The sequence below is a fragment of the Acipenser ruthenus genome, chromosome 15, assembly GCF_902713425.1.
Source record: "Acipenser ruthenus chromosome 15, fAciRut3.2 maternal haplotype, whole genome shotgun sequence".
NCBI lineage: Eukaryota > Metazoa > Chordata > Actinopteri > Acipenseriformes > Acipenseridae > Acipenser > Acipenser ruthenus.
In genome coordinates, this window is record NC_081203.1 from 20,002,085 (window position 1) to 20,029,560 (window position 27,476).

The window sequence follows — 27,476 nt, forward strand, 5'->3', positions numbered from 1 at the left end:
GTTTGTCAGTCATAAGACCCAGTCTGCTAGGTGATTGAATGATATAGAGATCCTTTAAGTCTGCTTCCAAGAAGGTTGGGTATATTGATGACTTGTTGCTAAGGGATGGGGTGGGGAGAACCCGAAATGTCATTATTGCTTGTTGGATGGAACAAGCCACTCTGAGCTCCAAGAAGATTCAACAGTAGGGTAAGATGCTTTATTTGATTTGTTTAATTTGATTTGCGAAAATTAAAAAGAATGTTATTTTTTTCATAGAAGAGTGAATCGCTTGTTTTCTGTCACGTTTTAAGGGATGATTTTATGTATGTTATTATTTCCTGTATACCTTAAACAGATTGATGCATATCCCCTTCAGCCCTGGTCATGTCTTTTCATGGGTTTTCACTCATGGGATTTCTTTTGCACACTGAAGCAAATCAGGTCTGAAGGGGATATTGGAATCCGGGTTGCTTAGAATTGAGTATCATTCATTTCTATTTTATTTTGTTACCTGTGAACCATTTTACCTGCTTTTCCTCCCAGACCTAGCTATTATACATTGTAATCGCAGTGCTGCCGATGAAAACCATAGCTCACCTATCTGTAAGTCACAACCAAACACATTGCTTCCAAAGGATGGATATATATAGATATATTTTTTTTTTAATATGAGTAACAAAAGGAAATACTCGATTTAAGTGTTGTACATTGCCTTAAAGAAATTCAACGCATTAAAGGGTTTCCAGTCTCTGTTTCAGGGTCCCCTTGGGTTTGAATCGCATATGGGGCTCCAGTGTTTGAGTCTACTTAACAGCAAAACTTTGCTACTGTTACGTTTTCCATTCTTTAACTCCTGCTAATATTATAAAATGAGGCAACACACATTGAGAGTGCTTAAGAACTTGAAATATACGACTTTGTTGTGTGGTTTTAGTTTTGTAAAATGAACAGGTGTTTTACCTCTTTCAAAAAATAAGTGGAGGAAAATATGGCCCGATATCTCCTACTTTGATTTGACAATTATTTGCATGTCAAAGGTTAAAAATTAAACAAGGAATGAGTCAAACCTTTGTATAGAACACCCCTGTTAAAAACACAGTTACATACCTATCGGGCCAGATGTACATTTTTTATTAGATGTACATTTTTTTATTAATAGAAGGCAGTTTATACTGCAAAACAAACCCTAAAGTAGTTTGAGTCAAGAACGTTTGTGTTTTGAAGCAATAGATGGTCAATTCAAACTTAGATTTTGGTCTGTTTGTAAGAATGTACAAATCTTTGCGAAGTGGGATAGGGAAGGAGGCTGTAAATCACTTGTATTATGTGTAGATTCATGCTTTTTTTGCACGATGTTTAGTCTTGTGGTTTTAAAACTTGAGTGTTGTACTCATTTTCTCCTGTTCTTTAAAGGCTTGGAAAAACCTAACTGGTGTGGATATCTTTTCTTTATCGGCTTGTAGAAACTGGAAGAAGAGAAAGGGAAGAAAGAAAAGGAGAGGCAGGAGATCGAGAAGGAGCGGCGGGAGAGAGAGAAGGAGCGGGAGCGGGAGAGGGAGAGGCGTGACCGGGAGAGAGAGAGGGAGCGAGAGAGAGAGAAGGAAAAAGAGGAGCGGGAGAGGGAGAGGGAGAGAGACCGGGAGAGGACCAAGGACAAGGAGAGAGAGCGCGAAAGAGAGCGTGAGAAAGAACGAAGCCGGGACCGCAGCAAGGATCGCAGCCGGTCGCGGTGAGCAGACACACCTCACAGACATTCTTAAACCACATGTCCAATTTTCATGAATCTTGGCAAGGACATCCTAAAGCCAAAAAATAAATAAAAATTCAATAATATAACATTCTAAATAGGATTAATTTACTTAAACTACATAGTCTTATTGGAAAAAAAATACTTCAGTAAACATGTTAGATTTTTTTTTTTTTTTTTGCTTTTTGACTACCTCCTACCATTTGTCCTTATACTTTTTATCCCATCAGAGATCCTTCACCTCCGAATCAGGCAAATGGAAAAGTTCAGAATCCAGGGATATATCATGGTCCGACCTATAAATATCTTGCACTAACATTTGTACATATACAGTCAATTCTCGTTAAAACTAACTCCGATTGGACGCATTTGCTGATAGTATAAATTTTCAACAAGGTCCTGGACAATTTTAGCAGTTGCTTATTGTAAATTATTTCTTACAATACAAATTCATTCACCGGTTGGTACAAATTATTTTGGAGCCCTCCCAGGGAAAAAAATGTGAATAAAACAAATCGCCCTAATTCGAACAGTTGAGTGTAAAGGATATTGGGGAAATGTTTTAACTTGCATCCAGATTAGTGCCTCTGTACTGTCTCTTAGTACTGTTTGGGGACTACAGAAGCTATGATGCATTTTGAGTTGCCGTAGTGCTCATGTAAAAACTTGCACTTTCCTTGCAGACAAAAGTGGAGGTGTTGAAAGGATAATGCACCACCGTACAAGAAAACAAGATGTTGCTGCACAGTTCTACATTACCACATGCTTTGTCAACCATTCTGAAAAAACGGGATACAATAATACAGGCCTATGAACAGCAAACTGTGGACGCTTTTGTCCTCTGTATGATTTGCTCAGTACCCTAATGTTGAAAAAAATTTTGCTTTTGTGGCTTAAAAATCCCAGTGAACAGAATGGGATACTTACAACCACTTCAATAAAACACCCAGCACTTTTAAATGTAATATTTTTCATTGTTCTGTAATTGAAATTGGATTTCAGTGTTACTGTAAAGTTAATAAATGACAGTATGCTCTACTGTGACTCCTGGTAATAGGAATTGCTGATAATACACATTAATCTAGAAAATCGCTTATCCATTAGTGATGACTTATAGTCCAATATACTGCAACAGCTTTTGCCAAATTCACAAATACCTGTCAATACAAACAAGTGCTGTATACATCAGTTAGATTAGCTATGAGTCTAAAACATTTGACAGACACAGTTGTGTTGGATTGAGTGGTCATGCATTTCCTAGTAGACACAGGTTTGGTGGAGAGTCTGTATTGCCTCTAATGATTGTGTGCTTCTGTGCAGGGAGAAGAGTCGCGATAAGGACAAGAAGCGTGACCGTGAGGAAGATGAGGAGGAGGCTTACGAGCGCAGGAAACTTGAGAGGAAACTGCGTGACAAGGAAACTGCGTACCAGGAGGTAAGCTGTATATCCAAGTGCGGACAGGGCAGAGTTCCACTGTGAAACAGCACATGGAGAACTAGAATCTAGTTTGTCAGCAGCCAGCCAAAATACTATATATTGCAAACTGGTGGTCCACTGATTTATTATTTAATGTAATTTTACTGTATATATTACCTTTCAATAATTTGATGGTTCATTTGCGCAACCTTTGCATATCTTGTAGAACAAGATTTCGAAAGTGGATTTTTTAGTGATCTGGACACTGGATAGTTTGTAGAATTTGATTGAATAAGACAACATGAGCTACTAAGAATGATGCAACAATTATCAGTATATTCTCATTCAGAATAAACAATTTAAATGACTGTGAAATAGAGCAATTTTTTATTGTATTTAATGATTTTAGCGGCTTAAAAACTGGGAAATTCGGGAGAGGAAGAAGGCTCGGGAATACGCAAAAGAAGCAGAACGGGAAGAAGAGAGAAGGCGAGAAACGGTATGCAAAAAACATTTACTCTTAAGTAAGGCTGCTACCTTTTAACGAGTAAATTCCTCTGTTTTAGTTTACTAGTTAACTAGTAACATTTAGAAAATCCATAAACTAGAATAGTAAGCATCTGACAAATCTGCATCAACTTCTCCCCAGTGAATTTCTGCATTAATTTGCAGTCACATCTGACTAACATTCTGGGACGTTATTAACGTATTGTGGCTGTAGATGTATTTTTTTTCACATTTACGTGCCAGCCAGCACTCTGTAGTTTCAAGTGCTTCTTGAACTACAGAGTCCACAATTCACTTGACTAGACTCAACTTCCTAACAAATAATAATTTCTTTATGTACATATGTTTGTTCTACCTTAGAAAAAAATATGTACTGCTTAGACTTCGCTAATTGTGAAGTAATGTTCAGTAGTCATTGAAAATATCTCTTCATTTTGGTTTAAAAAAATAAAATAAAAAAAAAATGTAATTTTCCTGTGCAGTCTGCAGTTCACCAAAGAAAAGGTGTCAAGTCGAGCTTGTCTCTGTTTATAAACCCTTACAGCATTAATAGCTTGGCAGCTGAGTATGGAGTCACTGAGCTTTATGAGGTGATTGTTTGTCATTTTCAATATGCTGCTACTTCAACTGCCAATATTACAGTTTATATGTTTTCAATATTATAATTGGACACACTAAATTAAAAAAAAAAATGGAAGGTTCACAGAGGACTAAATTTCACCGATGTGTTTTTTTTTTTTTTTTTTTTTTTTGTCCTGTGCGTATTTGGCTTTAGACACACCTGTTACTATTGCCTATTTGTATTTATTTATTTACTTACAGGCAAAAGAAGCCAAAAGACTGAAGGAGTTTTTAGAAGACTATGATGATGACCGGGATGATCCTAAATATTACAGGTAATCCTGGATAATGTAAGCCTGTTAATAAAACTGTAACTGACAAAGCAATTCTATGAATTCTATACCATGCCCATCCATTCATTTAAATGAGCAGTTTTAAAGGAAACATTTGTTGGCAAACATGTATTTTTACTGTAAAACATGAAATCTGGTACTACACTAGGTTAGAGATTTGTTTTCCATTTCCTGGGCCATTTTGGCTGAAATTGGATTTAAAACTTTGTTTAACAAGATGTCTGTTTTTCAAATTAAAAAACATGTTTGCAATGACATGTTTCTTTTAAAAAAAAAAAAAAAGTATGTTTAATGGAAGTGCAAAAATGGGTAGTTTGTTTGGAATTATTTTATTACCTACAATTACTTTTGAAGGGTTTGCATTTGAATCTACCTAAAAGAATTTGGAAGAAAATCCAAGCTGCTGATACGGTTACTTAGTGTAGGGGTGTAGTTACTTTAGTATAGGAGTATTGGCAAATCTTTTAGCAACTTTAGAGCAGGCTAGCATTAGTTAAATGAGAAAGGAAAAACATCTACATGAGTACAAAATCAACAAAGGTTTCTTGATGTCTTGCATAACAAGGGTGAGGAGGACATGTGTTTGACTTTTCTACTGTGTGCTCTGCAGGGGCAGCGCTCTCCAGAAGCGGCTGCGAGACAGAGAGAAGGAGATGGAGGCAGACGAGCGAGACCGGAAGCGTGAGAAGGAAGAGCTGGAGGAGATCAGACAGAGGCTGCTGGCAGAGGGGCACCCAGACCCCGACGCAGAGCTGCAGAGGGTGAGTCGCACCCATCCAGGATCACAAGTTTCATGATGGTTGTCAGAGTGTTTAAGCAATAAGCGTTGTTTGTGTGCACTGTGCAGATCATGTATAAGAGTAGGTGTTTGTGTATATTCTGATCTACGTGTGTGTTTCTCTGTGTGTTCCCTGTGCAGACAGAGCAGGAGTGTGTGTGTGTATTCTGATCTCAATGTGTATGTGTGTCCAGATGGAGCAGGAGGCAGAGCGGCGCCGGCAGCCCCCAGTGAAGCAGGAGCCAGAGTCGGAGGAGGAGGTAGAGGAGGAGAAGCCTCCCCAGAAGGAGGAGAGGAGGGAGGTGGAGCTGGAGCCAGAGTCAGAGGATGATGTGGAGGAAGGGGAGGAGCTGGAGGAGGAAGAGGAGGAGCAGGAAGAGCTCCAGGAGCCGAAGCCCTGCCTCAAACCCACATTGCGGCCCATCACCTCTGCGCCGTCCGTCTCCTCAGGCAGCGGCGGTGCCACCCCGAACACGCCTGGCGATGAGTCCCCCTGCGGCATCATCATCCCCCACGAGAACTCCCCTGAGACACACCCACAAGAGGAGCTACGGCCCAAGATAGGGCTCAGCCTCAAACTAGGTGAGTAGCCAGCAGTATACCATTACAAGACCAGACAAGTCTCAGACTAGTTGTGTAGGCATTTAATTATCATTTCAGTACTGCCCAAGACAAGACCCAGACACAAACTAGGTGTGTAAGCATCTGTCTATCCTTCTGTGGACTTTGAGACATGGTCTCAAGAGGAGAGAAATTGTTTTAATTCAGGAGCTGCTAGGGACTTGCAAGATTATTTATTAAGAGGTTCAGGTCAAGAGTGAAGCTGTTGAATATCATATTATAAATATTGTTATTGGTTGCAAGAAAATAAAGTATGCGCGGGCAGATCTCTGCGCCATTTTTCCTTTCAAGACTGACATTTACGGCGTAATAGATCAAATATTGTGCACTACAGCCTGTTTGTTACGTCCCTCAGCGGCCTTGTGCCCCGCGTGAAGCCAGCAGCTTGAGTCGCTCCTTCCCAGGGATCAAGCATCACCAAAACTGAATGGGCATGCTGTAGCTAGAAACCTGGCTGCTCTGGTAGCTGCATGCAGGCAGCTTTGGCTCTTCCTAGGCACATGTGCCTGACTGGGACAAAGGCCGCTGTTGGATGCCCGTATTGAGGGCATACCTTTGGTCCCGCGATGGACGAGATGTTGCAGCGCTGTCACTGCGCGTGGGAATCCAGAAAGCCAGCGCGTAAACCAGCGGCAAACTGGCGCCCTAGGCCCCAGCAGCCTCAAAGCCTGGCAAGCCCGGCTGCGCCTGCTGCCAGAGGTGGTGTTCAGAACCGGCCTACAGCTGCTTGCCGCGGAGGCTACAATAGGTTTCGCTGCCCGACACAGAGACAGAAACCTCGGTATTGGTTACATTTCTATTTCAGGGTACCAGGGTTATGATGACAACCTCTAATGTTAACTGTTTCTTTCTTTTTTCATGATCTGTGTTTGTTTTGTCGGCAGGCTCGTCAAACAGCCCGAGCCAGCCCAGCGTTGGGAAGCGGAAGAAGCTGGTGGTGGACAGTGTGTTCAACAAGTTCGACAATGAGGAGAGCGACGAGGTGCCTCGCAAGAGGAAGCTGGTGCCGCTGGACTACGAGGAGGACGAGAAAGGGGGCGGCAAGGGCAACGTAAACACAGAGGAGAAGCGCAAGCACATAAAGAGCCTGATCGAGAAGATCCCCACCGCCAAGCCAGAGCTCTTCTTATACCCCCTGGACTGGTCCATCGTAGACACGGTGAGCACAACACGCCCCTTTTTAAACCACAGTTACCAAGGCTTCGTCATTTTACTTGCTGTTTGCACAAGCAATATCATTTCAAATGTATTTCCCCTTTAGAGATGCAATGATTTCCAAAAACTTGACCTACCACTTACTGGAACTTAAAACCATCATTTTTTTTTTCTGTTTTTGCTTTCAATGTTACATTTTTATTTTGTATTTAATACTTTGGATTTGGGATATTCAGATAAGTGTTTACATTGCTATAGACAAAGTTTCTGCTGCTTCCTAGTACCAAATTTTATCCTGGATTAAAGTGAACCAAAAAAGCAATAAACCAAACGATTGACATAAGGTAAGACTGATCACACTAAGTAATAAAAAAGATTTTAAAACCTATGTTGATTTGTTATTAACAAGGTGGGTTTCTCTCTCTGCAGACACTAATGGAGCGTCGAATCAGACCCTGGATCAATAAGAAGATCATTGAATACATAGGAGAGGAAGAGGCAACACTAGTGGACTTTGTATGTTCAAAGGTAATTGAGATACACTGACACTGAGAGGCCAGTGCTCCAAGTTAGCATTTCAGTCCCAGCTGATTCAGTTTCGGTGGAGATTCTGTTTCCAGCAGACAATGCTGTGGTCTGGAGAGTATTGTCAATAAGCTGTGCAAAGATAATAAGAAAAAAAAATGGCATTATTTTCAATAACTGGGATGGTGATGGGGTATATATATTATTTAGGATCACAGGGCACAACTTGATGTTGGGATGTACTGGTGCCATTCCATGAGCCTGCAGCTCTGCTGGGTTTAAATGTTGCCTCTGGCATCATTTACTATGTTAAATCAGGTCTTGCTTGAATGCTCTGTTTCAATGGATGGCTGTCACATGAACAATCAACCACAAAGTACCTGCATGTTTTGAAGATCATGGGTATTAACATGGGTGCTACAGATTTGAGTTAAATTTCTACAGGCAGGCATACCAAAAAAAGTGATCCTTTGCAAATTGAGTTGTATATACTGTATCTGTGTGTTTTTGGGTATAGTGCTATGCACACCAATACTCATGCAATGTGCCTGTCTCTTTCAGGTTATGGCTCATGGCACACCACAAGGCATTCTAGATGATGTTGCTATGGTGAGTTTTGTAGTGCTTTGTGTGTTCTTTCAGATAAGGCTCTGTGTCGTTGTCTTTGTAAAATTGTGCCAAATTGTATTAACTTGAATGGAAGTTTTTGTATGAGAATACTATTTTTTGCCAGTAAGATCACTTCAAAAAGATCAGTTCAGAATGTAAAATGAAGTATTTTCACTCTACAAAGTACATGTTTGGTGGGCCACGCAGTGGAATTCCATTCTGGTGACAACTCGCGTCTTCAATCGGGCTAATGGATCTTTTTATTTATTTATTTATTTATTTATTTATTCATTCATTCATTCATTCATTCATTCATTCATTCATTTTATTAAAAAAAATTGTGAAATCGTTCAGTTCCGAGTGTAAGGCATATTTCGAAAATTCATTGAGTGCTGTTTGGATAGTTTTTTAAAAGAAAGAAAATAACTTTGTTTCCTTCACAATTCATATCACAGGGCTAATAATTGTTTACTTGGAAGTTACAGTTATTTAAATGTTTAGAATTACCCATAAACACTTAAGACATACAGCAATACTGAAAAAACTTGTTAATTAAGACAAAGGTCTTGATTTATTGTCAATGTATAATTAATACCACTTTTCTTCAGTACTGCTGTACATTTGAATGAACTGTAATATGTTACTCGGCTGTCTACAGACTTTTTTTCCTCCTTAAACAAATCAGATAACATGTAACTCCAAAGAAGATATATGGGAGCCCCCTTATTAACCATAGTGTGTCTTCTGTGCCTGCAGGTATTGGACGAGGAAGCGGAAGTCTTCATAGTGAAAATGTGGAGGTTATTGATATACGAAACAGAAGCAAAGAAGATTGGACTGGTGAAATGAAATAAAAAAAACAAAGCAACAAAAGAAAAGGGGGGATAATTGAACTAATTCCCATTTGGCTTTCTTTCCTTCCATCATTAAAACCAACAACTGAAAGTTTTTTTTTTTTCTTCGTTCTCCCTCTTGGTCTTGATTGTCCACGGAGGGGCATCTGGATTGTTAAACGCGACAATGTGAAAGGAAGTGTTTCCTCGTTTCTTTCTGTTGCCCATTTCTGCCACTGACAAAGGTGTACATTTTACTGGACTTACTTGTTTCTTTGTGCACTAATTTTAGTGTACCCAGATAAACTACTGGTAATAGCGCATGGTCAAACTTAATTTTTCAAGTCTGGTTGCTTAGTGGTTCTGTGTCTTTCACCAGTGCAACATCAGATGTCTATTGAAATTTGATATCCATGTTTATATATAAACAGTGGCTGTTGACAGGATGCTGCTTAGGGAGTAAGTCTGAAATATTTGGAATTTAGAAGATAGTGTCCTGTAAAGCGCTAGGGATGCAGTGTTCCAGTTCAGTGTCTGCAACATAGTTTATACACAGGGATTGGAAATACTTTAATACTTTTTACTGTGTGTTTTTGGGGGTTTTTTTGCAGATGTTTTCTTCTAAGCTAATTTTTTGTGGTTTTCTGGGCTGAACCCCCCCCCCCCCCCTTCCCTTTTGCTAATCCTGCTAACTTTTAGAAGGCTATGATTGCTGAATTAAAGTGACATTTTTTTAAAATCCTTGCCATCCAATGAAATCTACTTAACCTGCTCAGCTAAAGAAGATCTCACTTAGACTGCACTCCAAAACACTAGACTTTTTAAAGGTTTTGTTGCTGTCATACAATATAGTTGAGCAGATCTGCTTAAGAAATCCAAGACATTGTATTAGTTTGGATTCATGCACATAAGGGGATAAACAAAACATATGTATTGGGATACCAGAAGCCCGTTCATTTCAGTGCCTGCTGTAAATATTCTCGTAGTGATGTTGAACCAATGGATATCCTGTAAATTATATCCCAGAATTTGTCTACTGCAAAAACTGTTCTCTCAAGGTAGGTAAGGTTGAGTGGAGACATTCATTCACGACCTAGTGATTGATTGTTTGCTTGGATGTTCTGCTCTTTCTATTGTGCAAACCCATATTAATGACCAAATGTAAGATTTAGATCCTCTTATGCTGACAAGCAACTCCTGCTTGGGTTTCCAAATTGGACAGTTTGGACAAACAAATTAAGAGCAACCATGAGAGTGAAGGTAAAGCACATAGGTGGCAATGCTTGAAGATGAATTTCTCCGCTGTTTCAAGATTTGAGTTTTTTGTCCCATCTTCCCTTCAGTGTAGCATTTAACTCCATCTACTTATGACAGATGCCCATTATGTAGTCTGGTTTTACCCAAAGTAGTCTGCAGTGTTTTTTTATAAGATTTTCAGAAACACACAGGTTAGTCGAGGCTTCACTGAGAACATGCTTCAGAATCGTGCATGAACTTGTGTGCCATGAAACCAGGGAATACAGGCACATTTTTTTCAGTTGTACCCATGTATGGGGCAGAGCCAGATTACTATCTTTCATATTAATCCTCTGCATGTGTGAATAAAATTGCTTAGTAAAATTTAGCCATGCCGTCTAATATTGGGCTTTGAGCGTTTCTTAGAATTTCAGCATCCCACAATGGAAGACGCAGCTCTGCAATGTTTCGTGACCATCTTCAGCAGTGATAAGAGAGACATTATTTTGTTAAAGCAAATGTAAAAATAATGCATTCAGAATTGTGTGCCAGTGGTGTATCTGAATTTATTATCTGTATTGGGCTGTAAATGTTTAGCTTCTGGTAAATAATTTATGTACCTTGACAAAAACTTGAAAAATGGAAAAGAAAGTTAAACCGGATGTTGAAATAATTGCAATGACTTGAGGGAAACCTCAACCTCCTTCAGACTGCTGCATAAAGAATCGGCGGGCAATGATGGGGTTTAACACAAAAACTTGGTACTGAACAGGAAGACAACAATTTGGGGACAGTACTTGGGCCAATGCAGCAAGGTTAATTTTGGAACATTTAGTCCTGGCCCTCCGTTTTAATCCCAAAACTCGTCTAGGTTCTGAACCTGTCTGCCGCTATAGTAACATTTTGCCTTTGTGTATTTTTAAAGGTTATGTGAGCTGTGGACATTTGCTTGAAAACACCTGAACAAATACAACAAAAATCTAAAATGTCTTGAAAAGCCCTTGTACCCTTCTTACTCAAACTTTATTTTAATTGAAATACAAAAGATGGTAGTGATTGTCAAATGGCAGTGTTGTGAAAGCAGTTGCACCAGTGATTGAACATTGTCAATGGACCCATGACTTTAAATTTTTGGTTTATTTTTGTTTGTTTATTTGTTTCTTTTTTTATAAAATTCATTTTTTTGTTTATGGAGTTTGGGATTGTGTGTGGTGTGTTTTATTTAAGTTTACTGGTCAGCCAAGTTGGGTTTTTACTATGTTGAACAAATGGAAATTAGTATAGTATTTAGTAGTAAACGGTTAACTCTCTTGTTTACCATTAAATCTCTTTTGCAATGTTAAATCTCATATTAAAACAAGCGCACCATGTAAAATCAGGTGCAATCAGTAACTTACTCAGCAACTAAGAAACAATACACTTGAAGTAAAATAAATTGGGGAAGAACAGGGTCCTTTCTGTTATACTCACTGGAGTGGCCCATAGTCATCACACTTTGTTGCTTGTGAAACATCAATAATTTGCGTGGTCTTGGATACAAGGTCCCTGCTAAACCAGGTTAAACAAATCTAGTTTGCATGCCTTTACTTTCAGGTATTGATATACACTTTACCGCCTAGTTCTTTTAAGCTCTTCGGTGCCTTTTTTCCTTTGCTTTTCTGCCAGTCAACATCCTTTGCCCTGAAAAACATTGTTGAGGTGAAATGGCCTTGGACTTATAAAGTAAGGCATACAAACAACTTTCAAAACTGCACCTGTCAGATCTTCATAGCATATTGAAGTGCATATCAGGTAAGATTTATGCAATTATTTCAGTAACTTGAAGGTTTGAGAACACTTTATAAGGCCATCTGCAGGACAGTATTTTGTACAGATTCAGAAACATGGTAAAATACATACCAACAATTTGTATGACACTGGACAGGTTTCAGTTTTTTGTTTTTGTTTGTTTTAATCAATCCAGAAAAATAGGGTAGTGTTCTGCTACCGAGGTTACCTTGAGGCAGAAAAAAGACTAGTGAAGTGTGTCTCGGATGAGTTACAGAAGGTTTGTTACAAACAGTACATAAAATCACCACCTCTGACTGGAAAACTAACCTGGCTATTTAAGACATCAAAATATGGTGGTTGAGGGCGGGGTTGATGACTTGCAAAAGGCACATTTTGTAAGGCTTCCACTGCCAGTCGTCAAATTTAACGTACGCCTGAAAACCCATTAAGCTTAATTTCCTTTTATTGCAATTCCTTCACCTGGAAACTCGTAAATATTATACGTATACTAATGTGCAATCCACGCAGTTTATATTTTACCTAGTTACATTTGGCGCCACCTTTGGAGCGATGGGGAAGGAGATACTGATCTCAATGGGTTCTAAGCTCAAAATGTACTCAAAATAACCACAATAATATTTACGTTTTCGCAACAAAGATTAAACGGTCTGTCTGCCCCGGTTGTAGAGACCTGCTATCTAATTAAATCATTGGTGATAGAAGAAAGATTTTGCTCGCAAGGGTGGACGTAAACAATTCATGTAATCTAATGTTATTGTCAAAGTAAACAACAATGCATTCATTGTCATCCTTTTTTTTTTTTTTTACCGTGTTGCGCGTGTATGAAAGGTTTGGAAGCCCACTACCGCCACCAAAAAATAAAAAATACATTTGGTGGCAGGCAGAAATGGGCTTTCTTATTTCCTGGAGAGATGGTTTCCGTGGTAACGGGGTTATCCAGAAGAGGAGGTCCTGGAAACAGGATGCAGTTCACGACACTGCCACTCTGTACCATGGCTGCTGTTTTCTACCTGTACCAGAAAACTGATAGATAAACATTTACATTTATATCAATAATAGTTTTCACAAGAGGAATATGGCGCGATCAGATTAAAAATACGAGGACCTAATTTATCTTAAAATCTATGCGTTTTTAAAAAAGTCAAGGCACCTCGCTCCAATTTTAAACCTAAATACAAAATACAATGTCAACAGTGTCTCATAATTGTTGCTGCTTTAAAAACTAACACAGCTGGTATTTATTAACGCGAAATATAGCATTTTAGATTTTGAAACGCTTTGTTTCCATTAGATCGATTTTAAGATTACCCTTTTTTTTTTTTTTTAAAGACATTTTTATGTTTTTGTTTCTTATGCACAGGCAGTATTCTGTTTTCATATAGCTCAATACTTACTAGTAAGTTATCTTTACAGCGAACAAAACAACGCAAAATGGACGATTTTAGCTCAATCAGTCTGCTTTCGTTGGCTATGCTGGTGGGGTGCTACGTTTCTGGGACCATTCCTTTGGCTTTCAACTTTTCAGAGGTAAGACATTACGGAACGTTTTGTATTTCTATATGCATTTGTTCACATGCCTATAAAATAATCTCACAGCGTAACCGCACTTGACTCCAGAAATGATGACGATGAAAATTAAACTACTTGCTTGTTCACGTCATTACAAATTGTAGGGTTAATATTAGTTCGTGTTTCTTAAATTCTTTCCACATGCATGTAGGATTCCAGTAATGTATTTACAGGAACTTCCCTAAACAATGAGAGAATGTGCGTGTTTATACTTTAATATGTGTATCGAATAAAGCCGGTACTTTTTTAACATATGGCTGCCCGTCTTCCTACAACATCCGGTTAGAAATAGACTATCTATGGACCAGGCCAAAAAGCACACAGCGATTGAAAAGTTAGTTTGAAGTTCCATGAGTTTGCAGCCGCTTTATACTAATATAGTTAAAATAGTAACTAGGAAAAATACTCGGCTTAAGGTCGTATAAGAACCTTTTAAAATACGTAATACTTATAATATTGTAAAGCCGGTTCAACAACGATGATTGTCAAACCCACTTCATCTGAAATATGTGACAAGTCGGTTGATCAGTAAGTATGTCAGGTTGAGAGAGTATAGCTGGAGGTAGCGTTTCGACAGTATTTATTACAGTTTTGACTCATGGTAGTTTAAAATTTCCATGATGCATACATGCCAACAGTCCCTAATGGCCGGGACAGTCCCGATTTCCTAGCAAATGTCCCTCGTCCCGATGCATAGGAAGAAAGTCCCGATATTTAAAATTATATATATATATATATATATATATATATATATATATATATATATATATATACAGACGTTTGTTTGTACCCCTCCACAAAAAACAAAGAATGCACAATTTTCTCTGAAATAACTTGAAACTGACAAAAGTAATTGGCATCCACCATTGTTTATTCCATATTTAATAGAAATCAGACTTTGCTTTTGATTTTTTATTCAACATAATATTGTAAATAAGAAAACAAATGAAAATGGCATGGACAAAAATGATGGGACCGCTAATCTAATATTTTGTTGCTCAACCTTTAGATGCAATTACTGCAATCAAACGTTTTCTGTAGCTCTCAATGAGACTTCTGCACCTGTTAACAGGTAGTTTGGCCCACTCTTCCTGAGCAAACTGCTCCAGCTGTCTCAGGTTTGATGGGTGCCTTCTCCAGACTGCAAGTTTCAGCTCCTTTCCATAGATGTTCGTTAGGATTCAGATCAGGACTCATAGAAGGCCACTTCAGAATAGTCCAATGTTTTGTTCTTATCCATTCTTGGGTGCTTTTAGCTGTGTGTTTTGGGTCATTATCCTGTTGGAGGACCCATGACCTGCGACTGAGACAGAGCTTTCTGACACTGGGCAGTACGTTTCGCTCCAGAATGCCTTGATAGTCTTGAGATTTCATTGTGCCCTGCACAGATTCAAGGCACCCTGTGCCAGGCGCAGCAAAGCAGCCCCAAAACATAACCGAGCCTCTTCCATGTTTCACTGTAGGTATGGTGTTCTTTTCTTTGAAAGCTTCATTTTTTCGTCTGTGAACATAGAGCTGATGTGACTTGCCAAAAAGCTCCAGTTTTGACTCATCTGTCCAAAGGACATTCTCCCAGAAGGATTGTGGCTTGTCAATATGCATTTTAGCAAATTCCAGTCTGGCTTTTTTATGTTTTTCTGTCAAAAGTGGAGTCCTCCTGGGTCTTCTTCCATGGAGCCCACTTTCGCTCAAAAAGCGACGGATGGTGCGATCAGAAACTGACGTACCTTCACCTTGGAGTTCAGCTTGTATCTCTTTGGCAGTTATCCTTGGTTCTTTTTCTACCATTCGCACTATCCTTCTGTTCAATCTGGGGTCGATTTTCCTTTTGCGGCCACGCCCAGGGAGGTTGGCTACAGTTCCATGGACCTTAAACTTCTTAATAATATTTGCAACTGTTGTCATAGGAACATCAAGCTGCTTGGAGATGGTCTTGTAGCCTTTACCTTTACCATGCTTGTCTATTATTTTCTTTCTGATCTCCTCAGACAACTCTCTCCTTTGCTTTCTCTGGTCCATGTTCAGTGTGGTGCACACAATGATACCAAACAGCACAGTGACTACTTTTCTCCATTTAAATAGGCTGAATGACTGATTACAAGATTGGAGACATGTGTGATACTAATTAAAGAAACTAATTAGTTTGAAATATCACTATAATCCAATTATTTATTATCTTTTCTAAGGGGTACCAACAAATGTGTCCAGGCCATTTTAGAATATCTTTGTAGAATAAGCAATAATTCATCTCTTTTCACAGCTTCTTTGCTTTATTCTATGACATACCAAAGGCATGCAAGTATACATGATAAAATAGCTTTTAATTTCATCACTTTTCAGGAGGAATGAAGCATTATTTCAATGAGCTGTAAGGGTACCAACAAATTTGAGCACGTCTGTATATAAAATATATATATAATATATATATTTCTGCACAGTAGAGTTAGTGAAAACCACATGCTGTGCTCTTCGTGCGGCTGACACATCTGCTGATCACTAACATCGGTATACAAAGGTAAGAACGCATCATACTGTCATGCTGGTCGTGTGGTGTTGAGTTGAGGGGATACATCTATATGATAGTGTTTTTTATTTTTGTTTTTTTTGCTTTTTTAGGTAAGTTTTCTATTTTTAATTGTATCTTTAAGTTAATGTTCATATGCACGTTACTGGGCAATGACGTCTGCTAAGAAATAATAATAATAATTACGTGCAGTTCACAAGGAGGTTAAGCCTGTTTAATTTCACTAAATCAGGGAAAGCATAAGTGTTTATTTCATGAATGAAGCTGAAGAGCTATACGTGACAATGCAAGTCATCTCGGCCCTGTAATATAAACAATGCTTTATTATTGAAGTGGATGGGAAACAGTAAACACTAAGATATGCAAGATATAAATGGTACAACAAACCAAATATAGAAATACATTTTTTTTATTGCCATAAATAATCTGCTAGCCGGGGTTAACTGTATACAAGAACAACATTCAGAATTGCCGACCTGCAGACAAGGGGGCGTGTCGCTCGCGTTCCTGATGCCAGCGTGGTTATTTTTCAAAACCGTTCAGAATCGGGCCTCAAACCACTTATTCTTCCTCCCCACAATTTCTTTCATTACACACCACACACTCCCGCTGTCCTTACTGTAATACAGACTACTCAAAACGTTGGAGAAATTCGTAATGATCGCTTTCACAGTCTGAAGCCATGTATATCTTCTCCTCTGTTCCTGGTATGTGTTCCCCTAGTGACGTCATGCCAACTTCGTGCATCATCGGTGCATTGTCGGTATTTTCCGGTATTGATAGTTTTATGGCTCTCGGTGCCCATAAAATTGATTTCTTTCTCATTGTGGAAGTAAACCAAGTACGACCCCAAAGCCAAGGCTATATATTTCATTGAGCAGAGGAGAGCGTGAGAACGGGTCCGAAGCTTGCAAACATACCTCTTCTCCATTTTGGGGGGGGGGGGGGGGGTAAAACTCAGATAACATTATCATTTAATGTTTCTTTCAAGAGCTTTAAACTAAAGACGCAGTTCCTTTCCATAAACCATTACAGCAAGAGATAAAGTAACCACCTATAGTTCATTTGATTCACTTAATCTTATGAAGCTCTGCTTATCCACCTTTCTTTTGGAGCAGAAGATTGTGCCAGATTATAGTGTGACGGATTACAGAGGTACTGCAAAATCTAATACTGTACCTAAAACACAAGTTCCAGATCGTAGAGGGTGTCACACCATTAATTACACTGGGAATTTAGTCGGGACCCTCAAATGATGCTGAATTTGACAATGTTGGTTTGTAAAGGGGCCGGATTAGACAGGTTTTACTTAAGCAATATAACCTTAAGAAGAGGGCATTACAGCCTGGCAAGGCGCACCTCGTGCAGTTAAATGTCCCGAGCCGAAGGTAAAGCCCTCTTACGAGGGTTCTATTGGTATTAGAAAATTGACCCTTTTTTCATGATTTTATAAAAAGTATAATTGTAGAATCATGCTTAGTTTGTGGGGAACTATTATATACACAATCTGCAAAATCAAAAGGCTTTATCTTTGGAACTGTTAATCTGTATTTGGAAATACATTACTCGAAGTTACAGGAATTCCATGTGTATGTAGATGACTCCTTGTTGTAAAGCTGTCACAGGGTATGTGGTCCTCTTGTTGCCCTGTGCAGGAGAAGCTGAAGCTTGTGACTGTGCTGGGAGCAGGGCTGCTATGTGGTACTGCTCTGGCTGTTATCATACCTGAAGGCGTGCATGTACTTTACGAGGACATTCTGGGAGGTGAGTGTTAAAATGTTAGTGCAGAGCTGAATGTGGTATTATCATGTTCAGATATCTGTTAAAGAGTCAGACAAGCATTCAAATTATATTCATTTGCAAAATATTATCAAAGCCATTGTATGTAAAACCTTGCAATAAAGCTGAAAAATATCCCAGAAGGCAGGCTTTACTTTACCCTTGTGAATTAACTACAAAACAAAACTTGTTTATTTCAGGTGAAGGTTTTTTTATTGCTTTTTTTTGTCTTTGCAATAAGCAAAGTGGCCGTAGACACATTTTCATAAAGTAGTAACGTAAGTTTTTAACTTTAATAAACACTTCAAATAAAATAAATGTCCATTTCTAATTGCCTTTGGATATTTGTCCCATCACTATAAAAATATGCATCTTTCATTACTGAAAGAATGCCAGAAGGGATGTACTAAACTAAGATCTTGCCTGAATAACTGTCAACTGGAGATGATGTTCCCTAGTGTTAAAATGTTAGTCTCAGAAATGAAAGTGGTACTGCTTAGATCTTGTAATGTGCAAGACATCCACTGGACTTAAACTTTGGAAGCAAACTTTCTGCCTTGAACCCTGGCCTCAGGCCCAGTGAGGCTACAGTAGCCTGGGATGGGCTGGCTAGATACTCGACTGGTTTGTTAGTTCGGTTTGAATTAGGAAATTCTCATTTTCCATTTAAACAGATTTCACAAGAAAGATAAGGAAGAATGACAACCTTTGTGCTTTAGCACCATTGTTGAGCAACTAGTGACATTAACTTCCACAAGAGAATTTCTAGTAAGCACACTGTCCACACATCCACCCCAAACTGTAAATACAGACATTGGGACTGGGACCATGTACAAGTAGCTGGAACAAATGGTTTGAATGCTGTCTAGATAGAGACTTTGCTTCTAATATCGCACACTTGTGGAGTTAAGAACCGTTGTGAAATCTAAAAAAACGCTTCTCTTTTTGTGATGAAACCTGCTAAGGACATGTTCTTAATAGTTCAGGCTGGGTGAAATACAGACTCTATAATAACACCACTGAGTGCAGTAGAGCATATTTTAGAACATTATTGAGATCTGATGCTGTTAAGATCTTCAAAATAGACTCGACAGTAACAGTACATTTTATCTCCTAACCTGTAATTGCAGGAAATAACCCATTTGCATTTAGAATGTTGTGGAGCTATTTTATTAGGCATTGGAAGTTTGGCAGCCAGACTTTATAAATAAATAACTGAAGCTTTGCTGAGTTTTTTTTATTTTAAATAACAGTGTAACTGCATGTGTAATAGCTAGAAAGAATAATACAAGGTCAGGGTTAGAAACTCTCTCCCTCCACCCAGTTCTGGGTTTCAGAACTCCCCTTGTTAAGGGACGTTATTGAAATGGCTAGGTGCCTGCAGTTTAAACTATCAGGCCCTGCGGAATCATGTTGCACCCTTCGCAGCGTTTCTCATGCAGCTATAAGGGAGTAACAGCTAATTTAACAGAGGCCTGATTGTTCAAACTCCTGGCTCCTGATTATTTTAAATAACATCATTATTTGAGGGTAATTTAGAAACCAGGACCATTTGCAGGACTACTGTGAATTTCTAACCCTGTAAGATTTTAGGTTTCTCTGTCCAGTGTTGTAAATATATTAATGTCTGTCATTCAGATATCGGGAATATTTCAGGAGGTGGGTGAATACATTTACAGGGCATTATACAAAAACGTGATGCATATTGGAAATGTAGGAAATCTTTATAACTTCCAGTTGCAGATTTGAGTGCAGATGGAACTGGAGGTTTGCTGTTGATGAGATTTTCAGACTAGTTCAGTAGCTAAATACAACTTAGAGTGGCATTGCTTCCTTGACTTTGAAGCACCTTGCAGTAGAACCTGCCATACCTGATGTGACTGGTTCCAGGGGTGTAAATGATTGCATAAAAGGATTTAAAACCACACACTGTAATACAGTATTTGGCAATTTACAAAACAGCATTCCAAAACCGGCTCTTCCCTTACTTTCTCAGTTCATGCCAGAGTAAACCGATAGTTATTTTTGCATCAAAAGTGCATGTTAACCTGAGACAGAAATGGAGTTTAAAAAAAACAAAAAAAACAAAATAAAGTGTGCAAACAAACACCAACAGGTTTTAGAGGTCAGCTTTTTAATGGTACAGTAATTCTATTAATACCTTGTTTCTTGTTTTCTTTTATTGAACATGGTTAAACTGGACAGTTTAACGTGAAGCTGCGTTCCCAAATGCACCATCTTTTCTAGTGCCTGGCTTTTATCTCAAACTGTGCCCTGCTAACATCTGAATGTACTGTTTCAGACCAATAATAAAATGGTCTATTGTACTCGTATGCAGAGAGCTGCAGTGGAGGTGTGTATGCACTGATGGATTCAATTAAAGAGAACAGTGCAGCTCTAAGCTAATTCACAGGGAGCCCTTGCTGTGTCTTGTTGGATGTGATCAGCGATGATTCTGCTGTTTGAATACAAAATACTGGAAGATACATTCTTGAGAGTCTCTTTGTTTAATGAGTTTGTGATGGAGGTCAGGCTGACAAAAGGTACATCTTAGGAGCTGCTTTTTAGTGTATAGCTTACCAGTTGTGCACTTCTATTTGCTTTATAGGTCTGAAATGTGCAGTATGGGAACGTGTTGTAGTAACATGTATTTTAATTAAAAGCATTATATCCAATACTATACTCGGTTAAATAAAGTGCTCAGTTTGCTTGCCTTTTCTTCACAAGTCTATTACTGTTTCACTTCCTTCGTAACTTGTAGTGTCTTCAGGGTCAACTCGTGTTGAAATGGGCACGGAAGTGCAAAACTACCTGAAAGTAAAGACATGGAAACAGAGATTTCTTTAAACTAGTGTAGTACTAGATGGCTATTGCTTGTGGAAGAAACTGCACATTTGAATTTCTATACAGTGAATAGAAATGCACAGTGATTTTAGGTAATATTTTAGAAATGCAACAATTGGGCCTATTGATCACCATGGCTTTTTTTGACAGGCTTAATTAAACATTAATTGATAAATGAATAGTGCTGGTTCCTTATTTGGAGGCTTTTATATGCGTATCTAAAAACTTCTATAAAGCATCAACATTTCTTTCTCTCGCCTTTAATAGAGTTTTCTCAATGCATATACACTAGAACTTGTCTCATCCAATCTTGTAAGATACGATAACCTCTATTAATCTATGGACCTCTAGCGTGTGTCATTTACACATGCTGCTACCAGCTGAACGGTATTGATGGAAACTGATCCATGCACATTTTATGGGTCTAAAACAGTAAATTCAGCTCAACAGGGCAGAATGGATTCAGTTGTAGATTTAAACACTTTTTATATGCTGTCACTTTACGTAACTGCCCAGTTTTACCATGTTAAAAGCCAGTTTGTGTTTGAGTTCGTGCTTTCTTGATGCTGTTTCTGCATTTGAATAGTGTTTCCAATATAAAATGGTATTTTTCGGTTAGGAAATTGTTGCTTGCACCTTTTATGTTGGCTTCAGCCTGTTCATGCCTCTTGGCCACCATGTGACCGTGTCTCTGTCTGTCCCTGTAGAGAAGCATGAATCTGCGAGTGAGGGGCAGGGGGTGGAGACTGGGGAGACTGTGGTGAAGGATGTCCTGGGGGCTGCAGTGGCAGGGGGACATGAGCACAGCCACAGCCACGACCACGCTCAGCTGCACGCATACATCGGGGTCTCGCTGGTGCTCGGCTTCGTCTTCATGCTGCTGGTGGACCAGATCGGCAGCTCACACGTGCACGCCACCGAGGGTAAGAGTGTGCTAAACATGGCAGGATCATCACCTTCTGTTAGATCTGCAGGACTTCAGTTAGAGATTCTCATAGTTTATGATGGATGTACAGCAAGGAGTTTTAAACATTTGCCAAATGTAAGAATTTTGCCTAAATCTTTGTTGTCACAAATATAGGTATTAGCCTTAGTGTTTATATAGCATTACTGTAAGTGTACAGCTATGGTCAAAAGTTGCATGACCTAGAATTTTAGGATTGAGACATAATTACAAAACCCCTGATATGAACATAATTTAGATATTTTATTTAACATCATGTATTCAAAGAAACTACAAAATGATACCGCAAAAGTCTACCGGAAGCCTTAATAGTAGTACAGTACTTTGTTAGGTTTTGATATGTCTCATTTTTCATTTTTTGTTAGTTTTTGGTTAAGTGTAAGGATGACTACAAAGCAATATGTAATTCATTATGTTAACGTAACATTATTCAGCAGGTTTCATTCAATTTTGTTAATTTTATAGGGTGATGCAAAATTTGGCTTAAGATGTACATTGTAAGTCAATGCCTTTTCTGATTGGTTACAAACATTCCAAATATGTTAAAGTTTAAACGTGTTTAATACTAAAGTTTAAAACCCACTCTAAGGAAAATTATTATACTGTTATATTAAGTCAGTTTTGATGGATTAAGCTAAAGTCTGATATTCAGGAAACGGTGAGGGACTCTTTAATTGGGTTTAGATAAAATGTCATACATATAAAACTTAACGTAATCCAAACTCGACACGTTCTCTCTCTCTGGTATGTTGTGTGTTTTAAGCACAGGTGATATTATTCTAAAAGACTTGATAGCAATCAAAATGCAAATTCAGTTTCTGGAATTAAGTAACACATGAAGTTTCAACTGAAAACCAGCAGAGGGAGCCAGTAGTTGGAGCGTGACCTGAAGAGATCTGTAAAGCCAACATTTCCATATGCAGTACATTAGACTTGGGCATCAATATGGAGTTACAAAGTGTTTCTATTAATAAAAAACAAATGTCTTTTAGGTAATTTCGTTAAGTGTTTTGAACCAGTGCTCGGATGGGGAAGTGAGCGTTTGAATGTGTTTCATTTTTCAGATCCAGAGGGAGGGAGAGCAGCCAACTCTAAAATCACCACCACTCTGGGGCTGGTTGTTCACGCTGCAGGTAGAAACAGATCTCTTCTCTGGAGTCCATTTGTTCGCCTGTTTGTTGTTGAAGTGCCAGTGAGTTGACTGTGTGTCTCTGATTCCTCACAGCGGACGGTGTGGCTCTGGGAGCTGCAGCCTCCACCTCTCAGACCAGTGTTCAGCTCATCGTGTTCGTCGCCATCATGCTGCACAAGGTACAGCAGAGGCTAGTGCCACAGGACTGCTGCATCACTGACTATGGAGAGAAAGCAAAGTACATAGTGATGTGGCTGGGGGTTTACCTATGTCTTTGCATTTACAGCAGTACTTGTCATTTTTTGTATTCATTCTTACATCGTGTATTAAGCCTTGTCAAAATGACCAAACCCTACTATAACTAAATGATATAGGGCCATGCTTTAGCGCTGGAATTATTCTGTTGTTTTGAGTGGAGTAATTTCTTCTTGAAGTAACGATCACACTGGTTTGAAGAAATGTAAAAATCCATTCAGATCCTCAATGGGACCAACAGTGTTTTATGAAGTTGATTTTTATTTGTTTACTATAAACTTTTATAGCCTTGATTTGTAGTGTACGATTGTGGGCTGTTTTAGGAAGACTCCACCCACATGCTCTCCCCCCCTCCCTCTCTCTCTCTTCCCCCCCTCCCTCTCTCTCTCTTCCCCCCTCCCTCTCTCTCTCTCATTCTCCTCCCCTCTCTCTTTCTCTCTCTCCTCCCCCCTCTCTCTCTCCCCCTCCCTCCCTCTCTCTCTCCTCCCCCCTCTCTCTCTCTCTCTCCCTCCCTCTCTCTCCTCCCCCTCTTTCTCTCTCCCCCTCCCTCCCTCCCTCTCTCTCTCCTCCCACTCCCTCCCTCCCTCCTCCCCACCTCTCTCTCTCTCTCTCCCCCCCTCCCAGGCTCCAGCTGCTTTCGGGCTGGTCTCGTTCCTGATGCACGCTGGACTAGAACGCAATCGAATCCGGAGACATTTGCTGGTGTTCGCCCTGGCGGCCCCTGTACTCTCCATGCTCACATTCCTTGGACTCAGCCAGGTGAGGAGGAGAGTATCTGGAGCCACAGTCCACAGCACACTGTCAGTGTTCTCATTCTTGTACCCCAGCAGTTTATAATGCAGTGCCTGGGGTGCAGCGTTGGGCCTGGTCAGTGTTGGACTGAACGCAATATTGTAATGCCAAGCCTACATATACTCACGGGTTTGGCTCTGCTCCTTTCTTTCTTTCTTTCTTTCTTTCTTTCTTTCTTTCTTTCATGGTATGACTAACTGAAATCTTCACTAACATGTTTGTCTTGTTGTTTGTGTTCCAGAGCAGTAAGGAGGCTCTCTCAGAGGTCAATGCCACTGGAGTGGCCATGCTGTTTTCTGCCGGCACCTTCCTGTATGTCGCCACGGTGCACGTGCTGCCTGAGGTGGGCGGGACCGGGCACAGCCACGCCTCCAACGGCAGTGGGGGAAAGGGACTGAGCAGAGTGGAGGTCGTCGCCCTGGTGGTGGGATGTCTCATTCCACTAGTGCTCTCAATAGGGCACCAACATTAAAACAGGGCTATTATTAATGGTATTAATGTTAACAGGACTGAGCTTTGTGAAGGTCACAGTGACCTCTCCTGCAGAGGCAAGACCTAACACAAAAGGAGTGTATACAAAACAATGTGTAGATAGTGTAAACAGAATGAGATTCAGTAACAATAAAAATCTTTCTATGAAGCGAGAGGGTGGATAAAAAGCACTTTCTTACGTGCGTGGGTGTCCTGTTGTGGGAACAGAACATTTTAATTATGTTTTTTTTTTTTTTTTTTTTTTTTTTTACCTTGTTTGATAATAGGATTGAGAAAGGGGGAAGATGGGCAAGTGTTTGTTTGAAGCAAATGTGGTATTAGGAACGTTTTACTTAAGGGACCATTTTGCAAGTCTATCTATTTAAACCCAGAACCTATAGAACTTAATTGACAATCCTTTGATATACAGTATGCTGGGGCTGACACAGTCAAGTATGGCAAACTGTTTTTTTGTGTTCTGTGTATGTCTTGCTGTTTTTGGTATGAAGAATGGCCCAAAAACGTTTATAAACTGTAGCCAAATTGACATTGTACAGGCCGCTCCGATTTTGACTAAAGCTAGTGTTTTATTCTGATAAGTTAACTGTATGTAACTGGTTAAATCAAGGGGATAATTTCTAAACAGATAATTTAAGAGCTGAGGAAGGCAGTGTGGCTGCTTGCTGTGAGCTCTAGGCTGAGCAAGGACTCTCAGCAAGGACCTTTTCAAAGCACAACCACCAACTTTTCAGTTTTAGAGTACAGTATGCATTTTAATAATAATAAATGTGTTTTCTTATTGATACTATTTTATGTTCTGTAACATTTCATGTCACATTTCCAGTTGTTCGTAGCTGTACAGAGCTGCAGTCTCAGTTTCTCATTGCAGGTTGCTATGATGCTGTTATTGTTTAAAGCGGGTTCTCAACCTTTTTTGAATCATGCCCTACCTTAGCATTTTTTTTTCACTTGGAGGCCCCCCCCCCCCCGCCAGTCAAAATACAGAGAATTATAAATCGCATATCAGAAATCAACCAATCACAGTGAAATATTTGCCAAAATTCCAGTCTGTCTCATCCTGTGCATGGAACATCACCAATGTTCAAAATTCCAAGCAAAAAAACACATACCTGGTATCTTTTTGGTAAATTTTGATTAACTTGACACTAGTTTCTCTGAAGAAAATATTACCAAAATTGTTTAACAACACGTTTTTCTGGCTGCAGCTCTATTTTTAATAAGTAGTCTATTAACAAGTACATCACCACAGACGCCACACTGAGGATGAGGCTGAACTTTTTTTTTATTTCAAGACGGTGATGCTCCACAAACCAATCCATTTTATATACTGAACAAGGGTGCAATGCAGCAGGCGCCCCACAGGGTGTGCTCACCACCATTTGAGAACCGCTGGTTTAAAAAAACTCCTGTATTGTTTTTCGATTGTTCAGCCCCTGCCTTGGTTTTGTATTGAAGTGTTTGTCGCTAACAAAATAATTCTGTAAACCAGTGGCACACTTTCATTTGCTACATCGGTCTCCAACTAAGCAGTTTTAAATGTATTTTAATTAAAACTACTGGTTTAGCACTAGGTTTAAGAAAGTTCTCAGTTTCATTGCCTTGCTCTCAAGAAGTTATTGTTTCACTTCCTATGTCATTTCATCTCTGCAGTGTCTCCTAAGCATGTCAGACAGTATGGGAACGGCTAGTTTGTTAATGACAGGAAAGAAGCTGTTGAAGGTTTTGGGACAATGTGACCCAGGAAGTGCAACACTATCTAAAAGCAGTGCTTGCGATCAGATTTATTAAGCGTAGTGTCAGATAAGTTTTAAAATCAAAATCCAGTGCTTCCCTTTCATAAGGCACCCTTTATACCGCGGAACAGGTTTAAGGCGGCCTGGTTGTAGCTCCAGAATGCCATTGCGCTAATACTTTCATTCTGTTTATATGACAACACAAATAGCACGCTCTTGTAACTATGGCTGTCGCGTAATAAAGGGGAAGCGCTGTACATGTTTTCTAGAATGTGTTTCTTTCAAAACTGCACATTTGAGACCGATGTAATGAATCACTGCGCACAGCAGGTACAGGGTATGAAATGATTTGGTGAGCTACATCGACTTTAACATTGGTTATGATACTAAATGTTGCTCAAAGCACATACACTGTACATAACAAATAGGTTTCGCCAATTATGTACTGAAAATAAAGCCACTGCTATATGTAACAAATGGTGTACAATAATAAATGAAGATGCAAGCTTTTTAAGATCGCTTCCTGCTTATATTTTCTTAATCTGACTACTCTTTGGTGAAGCAGTATCTCTAGTCGGTGTGCATTCATGCACATGCTTGTATATAGTAGAACTATATAGTTCATTAGAAGCTTACCCTTATAACAAAGGGTTTCCCAAAAACACATAACAAACCTGCGGACTAAGAACAGATCTATGAGCATAAACATTTCCAAGCATGTTGTGTTCAGCAGACACCTCTCTGTTTAAAGTGACTGTTTAATACAAATGTATTTAAATACAATGATCAAGAACCAAAAAATTGTACAAATAATTATCGTGAATAATCAATATGTCTTTGTAGATCTTAAACAGAAAAGCTAGGTTTTGTTTGTGGCTTTGAGGACTTCATATTAATAAGTTCAAAGCTGGAAACTGAACCAATGAAAACAGGGGTGTCCTCCTTCATAGCCATTAAGCCACATGGTCTCTCAATAGTTCACCCACTTTGCTGTTACATGAGCAGAAGGGTTAGGGTATAAATGTCACCCCAAGGAGAGAAAGCCCATCTTCGTTGTAACCTGAAACACTGAAGCAGATGTCCACGATGGTGTGTGACTGGTGTAGTGAGCTGTTCTCGGTCTCTGTTTCCACAGCTTTATACCGAATCATCTCTATGAACCAGTGTACAGCCGCTGTACATTAACCTTGCATACACAACAAATGTCAGTTACAGTAGGGCACATGTGCAATTCCAGAAAAAAAATGATACCTGTACCCAAATGTGAAATAGCAGGG

General features: G+C 39.3%; 2 protein-coding genes across 8 annotated transcripts in view; both read left to right on the top strand.

The window, feature by feature from the left end:
• Positions 1 to 11,518, top strand: part of LOC117422057 (RNA-binding protein 25-like) — a 28,217-nt gene extending 16,699 nt beyond the window's left edge. For all 7 annotated transcript variants that reach the window (XM_058987367.1, XM_058987362.1, XM_058987363.1 and 4 more), the window contains 10 exons: positions 1,446 to 1,711; positions 3,050 to 3,164; positions 3,556 to 3,645; positions 4,476 to 4,549; positions 5,178 to 5,328; positions 5,540 to 5,927; positions 6,851 to 7,125; positions 7,551 to 7,649; positions 8,208 to 8,255; positions 9,012 to 11,518. In XM_058987367.1, the coding sequence (XP_058843350.1) occupies positions 1,446 to 1,711; positions 3,050 to 3,164; positions 3,556 to 3,645; positions 4,476 to 4,549; positions 5,178 to 5,328; positions 5,540 to 5,927; positions 6,851 to 7,125; positions 7,551 to 7,649; positions 8,208 to 8,255; positions 9,012 to 9,104 (1,599 nt within the window). In that variant the 3' untranslated portion in view covers positions 9,105 to 11,518. The remainder of the gene's footprint in view (positions 1 to 1,445; positions 1,712 to 3,049; positions 3,165 to 3,555; positions 3,646 to 4,475; positions 4,550 to 5,177; positions 5,329 to 5,539; positions 5,928 to 6,850; positions 7,126 to 7,550; positions 7,650 to 8,207; positions 8,256 to 9,011) is intronic.
• Positions 11,519 to 13,011: 1,493 nt separating this feature from the next.
• LOC117421859 (zinc transporter ZIP9-like) lies at positions 13,012 to 26,713 on the top strand. The gene is made up of 7 exons (XM_058987370.1): positions 13,012 to 13,642; positions 17,864 to 17,972; positions 21,539 to 21,754; positions 22,860 to 22,928; positions 23,021 to 23,106; positions 23,807 to 23,941; positions 24,216 to 26,713. The coding sequence occupies exons 1-7, from the start codon at positions 13,547 to 13,549 to the stop codon at positions 24,444 to 24,446; spliced, it is 942 nt and encodes a 313-aa protein (XP_058843353.1). The 5' UTR covers positions 13,012 to 13,546; the 3' UTR covers positions 24,447 to 26,713.
• The last annotated feature ends 763 nt before the right edge of the window (positions 26,714 to 27,476 follow it).